The following is an 11,937-nucleotide window of genomic DNA, read 5'->3' as shown; positions in this document are numbered from 1 at the left end:
TTGTATCTCTGGAGAATATTCTGTAGCCGTGGAAGGGAACGCAATCGGCGGGCTATGATCGCGAGAAGGCGTGAACGACGAAGGCTTTTGTATATTGGCCTCGCTGTAGTACGGGTAATGAACGCGACAAGTGCTGTAGACAGGACAATCTGAGAGCGTGAATGAAGCGACGATTGGTGGGAAAACATTGTACTTGGTACATTACTTATGTGATAAGTTGCGACCCTAGCCTTGAACAGGCCGAAATCCCCGCGGATCGCGATGGAATGAATCGTAGTTGCGTTCACACTCAAAATTTGATAGGATTGGATTGGATCCGATCGCGATTAATCCAATCAAACTACCTCCGGAGGTAGTTACAATCCAATCGCGATTGGATCGTTTTGGATCGTTCCAATCGCGATTGGGAGCGTTCACACTGAAAAAATCAATCGCGATCGGATCGATTCAATCGCGATTATACTTCAATCGCGATTGAAAAAAATGAGTGTGAACGGGGTCTTATGCGTCTATTTACACAATTATACACAGATGCGCGCGCCGATAATTCGGACACATTAACTTTCTCTCTTACTTGGATGTGTCTGACCTACAGCTAATCCAGGGTCGTTAGTAATCCTCCAGTAAACCATAGAGTGAACATAGGCTCACCTCGTTAAAACAGCAGTGGTGACTGTTGGGGTTGTACGGCTCCATCTGAGGCCCGCAGCACTTGTAGGACGGCTCGGAGATCATCTTGCTGAAGACGTTGTCTCCGCACCTCTGGCACATGTGCTCCTTCTGGGACCCTTCCTTCACCTCGTGGAAACAGCAGTGGTGAGTGTCGGGGTTGTAGGGCATGTCGTTCTTCTTACCGCAGCATCTCCAGGACGGGTCCGACTTGGGCTTGCTGAAAACCTTTTTGCCGCACTTCTGGCACTGGAACTTCTCGTCCGACCCTTCCCTTACCTCGCCGAAGCAGCAGTGTTCTTTCTTGGTGTTGTAAGGCTTGTTCTTCTTACCGCAACACATCCAGTCGTCAGCCTCCTTCTCCGGGATGGACACGACATTTTTGCCGCATCGGAAGCAGGCCGTTTCCTCTTCGGGTCCCTCCCGAACATTGCCGAAGCAGCAGTGGTGGGAGTCGGGATTGTACGGAACGTCGCGTTTTGATCCACAGCATCTCCAGGTGGGACCGTCCTTCGGCATGGCGAACATTGTCGAGCCGCATGTCTTGCATATGTGCTTGTTCTCGGCGCCCTCCTTGACGCCATCGATACAGCAGGTCTGCGTGTCAGGGTTGTATGCGATCTTCCCTTCCTTCGTGAAACACACCTCGTTCTTCTCCGTCGGTTTTAGGCCTGGAAATCAAGACAAGACGAACATCGTGATGTATCGCTATCAGTTTCACCTTGTAATCAACTACAATTATCATAAACATCTCACAAGCTGTCTGTTGTGCGTGACAGGGACAGGATGCTCCAAATAAGCAAACCGCGATGGAGGAAAGTGTGACTGTTTAGTATCATGTTCTCATCTCCTTACAGATCTCAAGACACAGGAAAAAGTATTTCACTTACGTCTAAACAATTCAAACCATTCCTGATCAGAAATCCAAACATCCCCACAGCTTCAAGGTCGGTAAAATTAGTTTAGAAACTATAACAAACATGATCTTAGAACCCCTCCACGACAGCTGCTCGTGTGTATGGAGTGACGAGGCTTTAGAGTTAGTGTTAGTCAGCATGTGTCTGTTCGTTACACAGTACATTCTTCTCACCCGCACGAGAACAAGCGAGGTGCTTTGGGGCACACTTGATCATCTAACCCCAACATTTCGCACACTGCTCCAGGGTCCTCTAGGGTAAGACCATGTGTTTTATCATATCGCCTCGTTCCACAGAGGCCTTTTTTAAAACGAAATTGAGGGAAGTACTAGTCCGCGGTCCTTCTTGGAAGTTCTCGAAACTTTGGTTTCGAGCGGCCTCGAGAAGAGCAACAGGGGATTCTAGAAAACGCTGGGGTGGCGTGTTGGAAATAGCTCAAATGTTTACAATCTTCCGTGCACGTTTTCCTTGGCACATTTCCCATTGGTTTGTTCTGGGAGCTTCCGTGTCGACATCAGGTCAGCCAAGGTAACTGGGGCAAGACATTCTTCCTGGGGTTTACCTCTATAAAGGAGCTACGACGGAACAGATGCGGCCTTCGTTCTCAGCTGTAGTTCTAGGTCTCCTTGGCAGATTTGCAAAAAATACGAAAAATGACGAGGCTCGGACAAGGTTATTCTCCAAGCAGAGGGTTCGATCGGGAGGCTGGGAGTGTCCTTTCTTTTCAATGAAATGCAGCGTTAAAAATTCCGGACACTCCTAGCCCCCGATCGAACCCTCTGCTTGGAGAATAGGGCAAGGCATCTTTGTGACGGGGAAACAGTTATAGAGTTGAATAGGTCTATAATTGTCTTATAATTTAGTTTCATCCTACCTTGCTGACAAACATATATGCATCTACAAATATTGCACGTTCACATTCCAAAGAAGACAGTGAACTCGTCAAATTGATGCGTTAGTGTCCGCAAATGTCAGTTTCGAAAATGTCACATAATTTGTGGCTAACGATTTAGCGGTACAACCGTTCAGGAAGCACCTCCGTGTTCTGCCAAACCTTAAATCATCGTCAGTAATGAGGTCAGTGCCTCCGGAGCACACGGCAGAGCCCGACCCGGCCTTGGCTCGACTGCTTTCCCCATCATCAGAGTCCCCACAGGCAACACCCGGCATCATGCACGACAAATAGCAACCGGGCGCCCTTGACACCCTCAACAGTACAGCCAAGATTTTCTCTGGAAAATGGTGGCACTGGAGGTGGATGATTTTCCCCCTTTAGTAGGCTTTACATTACGTTTTCTGTTTTGTTTCTGTTTTTCTGTGACGTTTTCGCATCAAATAGTTGGGCAAACGATTGTTTTCAAATGAAAATGTTTTGGACACATTTTGTGAATGCATTTCATCAATTGTTTGACCAGATTACGTAATGGATTTGGCGAGAAGATATACTTCAAGAAAGTCCAGCCGATAGATATGTGCTGTGTGGAGGTACCGCGGGTCAGACTCTGTGTCGGCGGGTCCCATTTATCGCACGCCCTGCTACGCGTAACATTAGCAACCCAAGCCATCTTTGGTGGTCTCCCCGGAGATGCCACTCTGTCTTGTCCTGTCAGCCTGCCACAAAACAAACGAACAGAGTTCTGCTGGCATTTCGGACGGTCCCCTGTGTGACGCCGTTGTGCCTAAGCCGGCAGGGACGCTTTGCACGCACTCTTGGCCTACCTTACCTACTAAATATAAAGGGCTTAACCAAATCTCGTTAGGACTCCACATTTGCCAGAAGCTCTCTGATCTGATAAAGGTTGTGGCTTCTGTGGTTAGATAGAATAGACCAGACTTGCGGGGATGATGAGAGGGTCGCACGTGCTTTGGGAGAGAGGAGGAGGGCTGGCTGAAAGGGGGAGGAAATAGAATGAGTAACTCTAGAAGCAGACGTAAAGTCGAATCGGAATAGTTCAACAACCGACTGTATTTTGATTGAAAGTGGGAGGCTGTTTTGTTTCAGGTCATTTTGGTGAGAATGTTCCCTCGTTTGTGAATACTTAGTAATATGGAATGTACGTGACAGGCATGGTATAGTGCGTGTTATTTGGCAGGGCATACCTGTGGCGACACTGTCCTAAATGTGATGACAGGTAGAAACACAAACACGCAGCGCCCCAAACCAGCCCTAAGTGACATGTCAATGAGATAGGATCTTCTCTGTAAGTCCCCCCCAACCCGTGATAGAATTACATTTGTACGCCTCCCTTCTCAGCCCCAGAAATAGCGCTCTTGAGCACATACGATGCTTCTTGACGACCGAACCATAACGCCTACTGTACATAAAGAAAGCAGAGCGTGGCTTGTTTTAAGACCAGCCGGGACAGACCACAATGGTCCTAATCCGACTTACAAGGGCGAAAACAAGACGTCTGGGCGATTATAGAGAGAAAACAAGGTGGTTAACTTGGGTGAAAACGACCAACCCACAGACCACGTTTTAAACCTGTCTGTGTCTGGCCACATTCCTGGTGTGAAAACGAAAACCGCGAACAGATTTCTAACCGGGAGACCTGACTTCTGCCATAATTGGACCTGCCCTTGGGGATGAATTCGAAGTCTGTGAAAATAATCAATGTCGAGTCTGCCCTCTGTGCGAAAGTAATGGGCGTGTGGAAGCTTACATACATGTCCAGAACTGAGGTAAGGGCCTGTCCACTAACGCTATGCGTATGCAACAGGTCTCAACCTTAGACACTGTCCCCCTCCCCCAGTGGTCGTCTCATTTTCTAGTCTTTCCAAGTTCACACAGCCATTATACTTTTGCGCTGCAAAATATGACTGGTGAAGGTAAAAAAAAACCCTGAAATGAGACATCAGTAGACAGAGTTTCAGTAGATATGTGCAGTGTCAACTGATGAATAACTCGACGAGAAAAAAGTGCTGTGTCGGCAATTATGTCTGTGCGGGGCGCGTGTGCAGCAAAACTGAGCAGTAGCTGGTGACCTTGAGATTACAGAAAAGTCCTGGATAAGACACGCTCAAGAATTCTTCGAAAGAAAAAAAGAAAGAAACCATAAAGAAAGGCAAATGCAACAGCACAGCAACAGAAAAGGCAGGATAGAGAGGATCAGAGAGTGCATGGCTGGTCTTGATGCAGTGAGGCGCAGTGGAAGGTGTTCCGAACGTGAGACCGTCGTGCTCCTGCAAGCACATTACACACCCTGACCACCCCTATCTACAAGTTCGACAGGCCGTCAGGCTCCATAGGTGCCGTGTTATGACGGACCTGTGAACTGTGTAATAGGGGTGACCAGGCGCGAGGAAGCACTAGGCCAGGAAACGACGCTGCCGCCACGTACCTAGTCGCTCGAAGTGGTCCCATCCGCACTCGGGAGACTTGCATTTGTACTTGTCCTCGGGAGCACTTGCCCAGTTTTCTGCTATGACGTAGCACCCGACTTTATTGATATCGAAGGACCGGCAGACAAAGTCGACCTCCTGCACGCATCGTCCCGCACACTCTTCCGCGTCCACTCCGGAGTGGTATTTGTACAGGTGCCGACCTAGCACCACGCTCAGCCCGCTCCCAGCTGTTTTTGAAAACTGATCCAATGCTGTGGGGAGGGTAGAGTAGGGGCAACGTCACGGGTATACACACACCGCACACATGCACCTCAGCTTTGGTAAAGTACCACACATATTTGGTTTAGATCATTAAGGCGGTGACTCCGTCAGACCCTTGAGTGGCCGGCGGGTTCACGTCGCTCTCCCCCCGGGGCAACACATGTTACGGGCGCTGACACACAGAAATGAACAGGTTAAGGTGCGAGGAAAGAAGGGGGGACCATACCTAGTTAGATTAAGAACATACCCCAACTGTACGGTAATGGGAAGGGTTCAAAGTCTGTTATGGGTACGGACTGTGGAACAAATGTACCCTCATCAGGGTTATTTCCTTGAGTCACCTGTTCTAAAAAAGGTGCAGCCCCAAACGCTAGCTGTGGTGGCACAACTACACAAGGTTTTAAATGCCTGGCGATTACCAAGTATCTTTCCCACCATGCAAGAACAACATTGTGCCATACCGGTATTTGTGCGACCGGCCTCTTCGTATGTAAATATGCCCTCCCTAGAAGGAATGGCAAATAACTTGGCTGTACTTGTGCTATCGAAGTTAAATCAACTCCAGAAGCTTGCTACCCCGCAACGCCCTAGGAACATTTCCTTGGCGAGCCCCGAGACATTAAAGCAACGATTTGTTGGCTAAAATCACTACACGACACAAAGGCCCCCTAAGGCACGAAATCACAAGGACTGAATCTTACCTGAATCGGCGGCTGCGGCCTCGACGTTTCTCCACAATACCAGGAAGAGTCCCGATACCAGTAGCAGCATCTTCTGAGACCTATCATGGGAAGAGAGAGGCCACATTATTCCTCCCCGTCTCTGCCGATTACACGCCTGAACTTTAAACCTCCCCGTGTGGTGGGATCTCTTGAACCTCCGCTGTCAGATAAGGAAAATCCCAAGGTGTGGATATACGTCCGCCAGCCCCGCCACAAAAGCCCGCGCCAGGCACTAGCCCCGAGAAATGACTGGCTTCGCCCTGACGGGAACCTACACGTTCCGAGTGGAACCCGGTTGTTTTACGTCTGTTGATAGAAAGTGCATACAGCGCTAATGACCACGACCTTCCGTCACGGTCAGGTCCCAATTGGGATTCGAACCCTAAACCGCTACGACCGCTGTGCTCGTAGGTTGAGTCACTGAAACAACTTCCCGGGACCTTCCACTAGTGCCAGTTCGAGTTTCCCTTGCCGTCGGGAGACACTTCTGACCCACCAATCAGAGGTCAGAGGTTAGCGCTATGGAGTGGTCTCTTGTATACAACCCTACCTGATCTGTTTGTAAGATCTCATCCACTAGAAAGCCGGGGGTATTTCTACACAAAGTGAGACGCGAACCAGGGTTTGTCTGTTCGTCAAATGTGTCGGCGAGGTCTTTGTCTCCGCAGTGTAACCTTGTTTGTGATTTTAACGTTACAAGGAACGCCAAAGTCAAGGGTGCTCCAGAAGGGTCTATAATACTGTACAGCCGACCACGCCTGTGTTGTAATGTTTTATTTGTTCCGTCCCTCAGAAGGGGAAGTCCAGGCTTTTGTACTGGGTCGCAAGTCTATAGGCTAGCTGTCTGGAAACCGGCCAAGTACACCGCTATCTACCAGCTGATACCCTGACGGACAATTGATATATTCCACGGTGAAAGAGGGCGAGGGCATTTTCAAGTTAAAGACCGATAGCCTTACAAAGATTAAAGACCGTTCGCAAGGGCTTGATAGAAAAAAGATAATGGAAATATAATTCCTAAACGGGAAGAAGCTTTGCCAGAAACTTCCAATGAATTTGGCCCAAGGCTAACCGAAGCTACTAGAACGTTCCTGTGGTCGGACGGTTTCCGGTTGGCCTGAGCCGTCCCACAGGAAACGTCACTACAAGTACACTACACTGCAGGGCCGTGAACAAGATTTATCTTCGGCTGACCTTTTCAGCTGTCCCTCGCGCAGGACAAACATAAAGGCGTTCTTTAATTCACTGTACTGAGCAAATAAAGGAAATCTAACGAAATACGGGCAACAAAGTGCTGTGAAGATAAACATTGCTCCAAAGCGTTCAAACTAATCCTCCTCTCGTCTCATCCAGTAGTAAAAACATGAGTAAATCTGACAGCTTACCTCATTTCGGAGGATCCTCTTCAAACTGCGGTCCAAACCTTTGATGGAATGGGTAAGGATATTATCCTCGCTTGCCTGGGCAGTGCTGAATGAAGCGAGGAGAAAATGCTAGGTATTAGCTGGCTCCCCCAGGGACCGGGGATGACGACAACTCACGAACAGCTCAAGACGACGACTCGTCGGAAGGTAGGCTCAGGACGCACGTGCAGAAAAGAACGTCGTCGATGAGGTGCCGCCACTGGAAAATCAAGATCCCGGCTTATTTATTGTACTTGTCATCGGGCGATGTCAGTTTCCGTGAGCCAGACGGGGTCAGGCCGTCGTCCTCCGTGTCACCACCACGTGTTTTCCGAGAACATGAACCCTCCAAATGGTCGGATTTCAGTCGCCGCTCCACCAATCTCTGCAGCCGTGACGAACTTCCTATTTACGGCGCGTCTTGTTTGTCGCAGAAGGAGATTTTTTCCTGGGTTGTTTCAGGTTCACCAGGGTCGTCCGCCCCCGTGCTGAGAGTATTTGCGTGCCAAGCCTGCTTTGCGGTCAAGACAGTGGGTACCCCAGTCAACAATGCGATTGTTGTCGCCTGATGCAATGTTTTCGTTGCAAACCTCCGTTTCTTGTGTCCCTTTCGGGAGGTCAGGCCCGCTGAGATATGCGTGTCTGGTAATTGAAGAGAGGGGAGAGTTTCAAAGGGCTATTGTCATAATGTATAGCGTAGAGCACATAACAGGATCAGCCCGGGCAATGTTACAGAGAAAACAAGCCCCGATTCAACGAGAGCCGACAGAGAAAAAGAACTCAAACATTACTAGCACTACATTATACACTCAAGACTCTCCGTTTGCATACAAGTCTGCATACACAAAGTGAACCCAGAAACAGTAGTCGGCGCAAACGTCGAAACAGACAGGCCGTCAGCAATCCTGACAAGCGAAGCTAAACTGAACCACCATGGGCCCACCGTCTATCCCTCAGTCATGTGTCAGCCTGTGCTAGAGCTCGTCTGGATCCCGAGTCTGTCACAGATAGCTGACAACAACAACACACACGCCGTCCTAACTTATTACAGATGACTTTACACACCTACCCAATCACTGCCGATCTTCCCTGAGGTGAGGCGAAAACTTAGATGGCGACTGTGTCACCGTGCGCACCGCAACTTCTCTTGGAGGAATGCCGGGAGAGCTGAACTTTGACCACATTAAAAGATGGAGGACACATGTGGTCTGTTTGGGAACTGGGGCGGAGCATCCGATTAGCACGGGCCTGATTAGCGGTGAAGCGTGTCTGGTCATTAGGGACGCATTAAACGGACATTAGCCCGGCAAATCTCAAGGATAATCCATGCGCAATATGGATTCTGATTTGTCACAGTACACCGCAGAATAGTGATATACTGTACTAGTGGTCTGTTGGACTACAGGGTTCAGAAGTACGTATCTTATACATGCAGGACATATTCTTGGATACGCCTCTAACAATGATTAGATAGTGAGTAGGTTATCTATTGACCTTTGTCTCCACAATATGTCTCCTGATTTGTTACAGACTTACAGTACACTGCAGAATAATGATATAGCCTGTTGGATAGCACGTATCTTATATACATGCAGCACATATTCTTGAATACGCCTCTAACAATAATTAAGTAGTAAGTAGGTTATCTAGTAGTCTCCGCAATATGGATTCTGATTTGTAACAGTACGCCACAGAATAATGATGGTCTGTTTGATTCAGCTTCAGAAGTACATATCTTATAACGTTACATGTCGCATAATTCTTGGATACGCCTCTAGCAATGATGTCCCCACAATATGGATTCTGATTTGTTACAGTACACCGCAGAATAATGATATACTAGTAGTCTGTTGGATTGCAGGATTCGGGCGTCAGAAGTACGTATCTTACACATGCAGGACATATTCTTGGATACGCCTCTAAGAATAATAAAGTAGTAAGCTTACGTAGATTATGTCTACACAAAATGGAGTCTGATTTGTTACAGTATATTCTACAGTGTATTTGTGCATGGCTCGGGCTTGTTGAATTACATGCAGTAGTGCATATCTTATACATGCAGCACATATTCTGGATACGCCTCTAACAATGATTTTAAGTAGTAAGTAGGTTATGTAGTGACCTATATGATAAACAAGCGACGCGTAGCGAGCTGATCTGAACTGCCGTGATGGTTTCTCCACGTAATGATTCTCAACGAGGATGCTCTTTATAGTCTCCTCGAAGATAAAACTTATAAGACAATAGATAGTAAAGATGCAATTAAGGTACAATCAAAACAGTAACAACACACACGGCACTGCTTTGTAGACTCTACCACCATTTCCATCCACGCCCAAAGGTCATTTCAAATTCTTATTAACTTCGATTGACTTACGTGTAGGTAAAGGGTCGAAGAAACACCGGAGAGGCTCATAAACATTTGAATAGAACACAGGATCAAGTATCAAATTTGTACAAGACTATGGTTTATGAATACCTATGGTTTATGAATACCTATATAGTACGCCTATATGTCCTAACCCCATGCCGCTGACCATGTGGTTCAGCCTATAGCTATCCCGGGATTTATGAGTCATCAATTATCCTTATCTCTAAGAACATGTTCCTGATACCAAATTCTTTATAGTCTTTCTCGTTAGTTCGCCGTTAAACCGCTAACGGATCACATTTTCGGCCCAGTAGCCCGCGTGAGGTCGTATTTCACTGATAACAACTGACCGGTCATCAAGCTCTCAACGTTGGTCGTAATTTTGACTATAGTTGATGAGTGATGGCAGCGTTGCCAGGAAACGACAGCGTGTTGAGTCGGCAGGCAGTCAATGGCTCCATTTGTGAGAAATTGGTACGGACCACTTCATAACAAACGCAATAAATCAGTTAGTAGTTTACGTAAGTCAATCATTGTTCCTGAGTACAGCTGACCAAGACATTTGTTTCCTCTGGAAAACTACCTGTTATAGAAATATCGGGAAAAAATGGCGTTGGAGTGATTGATCACGGAGAAAATTGAACGAAAACATGAAGACTACGCGAGAAGTGGATGGGACACAAAAATGTGCCCTTGGTGGGTTTTTTTAGACACGCCTGATGACTCCTTAAAAAGGCTCATCAGGGAGAGGGTATTCTGGACATTTTATTCTAACGCAAGTAGTGCGGCGTCTCGGGACGTACTAGTATCAAGAATACTTGCAACAGAGGACACCACAGTAAGACGCAAAAAGAACAAGATTATAAGGAAAAATATCAACATCAGAAGAAGGAATGTTTCTTCTACGGCGGACAAGAGGCCAGCTGACCTGGCCCTGCTGTCCGGAATGTGGGAAGGCGCTCAGCAAACGTCATCAATCACCAGCTGACTTACCTGTAAACAAGGTGATCATTTGTCAAACAAGCCCGGTCCCCACAAAACGTGTCACTCTCGGACATTATAGAGAGTTTGGGCATTGTTCTGTCAGCACTGTACATATGCCGCAGTGAGCTATGCATGTGCTATCTAGGACGTTTATACAGGCTTTTCATTTGACGTCTTCTATGCCATGTTCGATTACAGTGTACGTCAGTAAAACACACGAAGAGGCTTCAGCTTAATACAATTTCCCACCAACATGGTCGCCGGGGGATTCATATCAACGTTATAACTACTATACATGACGTAAATGAAAAGCCTCTATTGCTATCATGTGTACGTTGATCGCATCAATCGCAAGACGTCGTGGTACCGAGAAAGACGTCAGTAGTTTGTTTGTTTCTCCGGGTCAAGTATCTATAAAGTTGTATATACGAGGCTACTCGCTCCTTCAACCAAGCTTTATGGCACTTTAACCATAGTCATATACAAAAACATCGTTTGTCAGTAGTTGTTTCCAAAACTACTTTGATGACGAACAGGTTAGAACTATGTTGACACTAAAGCTTGGGATGGACGTCTTTAAAAAGGATGCACATCTTTTCCGGCGGAGACAGATGACACCGTCTATTCTGTTCTGTTCTATTCTATTCCATTCCATTCCATTCCATTCCATTCCATTCTATTCTATTCTATTCTACTCTATTATGTTCTTTTCTATTCCTCTCTACTCTACACTACTCTATTCTATTCTATTCTACTCTATTCTATTCTATTCTATTCTATTATATTCTTCTATTCTACTCTACTCTACTCTACTCTACTCTACTCTACTCTACTCTACTCTACTCTACTCTACTCTACTCTACTCTACTCTACTCTACTCTATTCTCAGAATCCAGCTCACTGTAGACCATGGGCGTTCTGAGTATCGACAACGCGTCATTCTGCCGTGTGACCTTAAAGTTCCCAGTGGAGTCGGCATTACAACGCCTTGACCTTGAGATATAAGAAGGTCACAGGATAAACTTAGTGACTAAGCGATAACGTCACCGAAGGGCATGTTGAATAACTCCATCATTACTCAGCGCGAAGTGCAGATATTGTCATGGTCAATGTACGTTTGTACTTTTCTATGTACATGTCGACCAGATGACACTCTGCGGAAAACAGGCATAGCCTGTCCGCGAAAGTTCTATCTAAACAACATTTGGCAATAGGCATGCATTATCCAATTGGCCAAGAAAACCCCAGGATGGTGAAAATAACTC

General features: G+C 46.9%; 1 protein-coding gene across 7 annotated transcripts in view; it reads right to left on the bottom strand.

Moving 5' to 3' along the window:
* LOC136439628 (uncharacterized) overlaps positions 1–8,512 on the bottom strand; it is a 47,703-nt gene extending 39,191 nt beyond the window's left edge. Inside the window, exons 1-5 of one of the 7 annotated variants that reach the window (XM_066435082.1) lie at positions 8,387–8,512; positions 7,300–7,959; positions 5,894–5,973; positions 4,928–5,182; positions 652–1,340 (exon numbers count right to left, since the gene is read on the bottom strand). In XM_066435082.1, the coding sequence (XP_066291179.1) occupies positions 652–1,340; positions 4,928–5,182; positions 5,894–5,973; positions 7,300–7,304 (1,029 nt within the window). In that variant the 5' untranslated portion in view covers positions 7,305–7,959; positions 8,387–8,512. Of the gene's footprint in view, positions 1–651; positions 1,341–4,927; positions 5,183–5,893; positions 6,399–6,464; positions 6,595–7,299; positions 7,960–8,382 lie in introns of those variants that run through there. The other 6 variants (XM_066435083.1, XM_066435086.1, XM_066435081.1 and 3 more) reach the window with 6 other exon arrangements.
* Positions 8,513–11,937: the final 3,425 nt, after the last annotated feature.

Source organism: Branchiostoma lanceolatum, chromosome 8 (assembly GCF_035083965.1).
Source record: "Branchiostoma lanceolatum isolate klBraLanc5 chromosome 8, klBraLanc5.hap2, whole genome shotgun sequence".
Lineage (NCBI taxonomy): Eukaryota > Metazoa > Chordata > Leptocardii > Amphioxiformes > Branchiostomatidae > Branchiostoma > Branchiostoma lanceolatum.
Note: the sequence above shows the minus strand (reverse complement) of the source record. Positions and strands in the feature narration are given on the sequence as shown.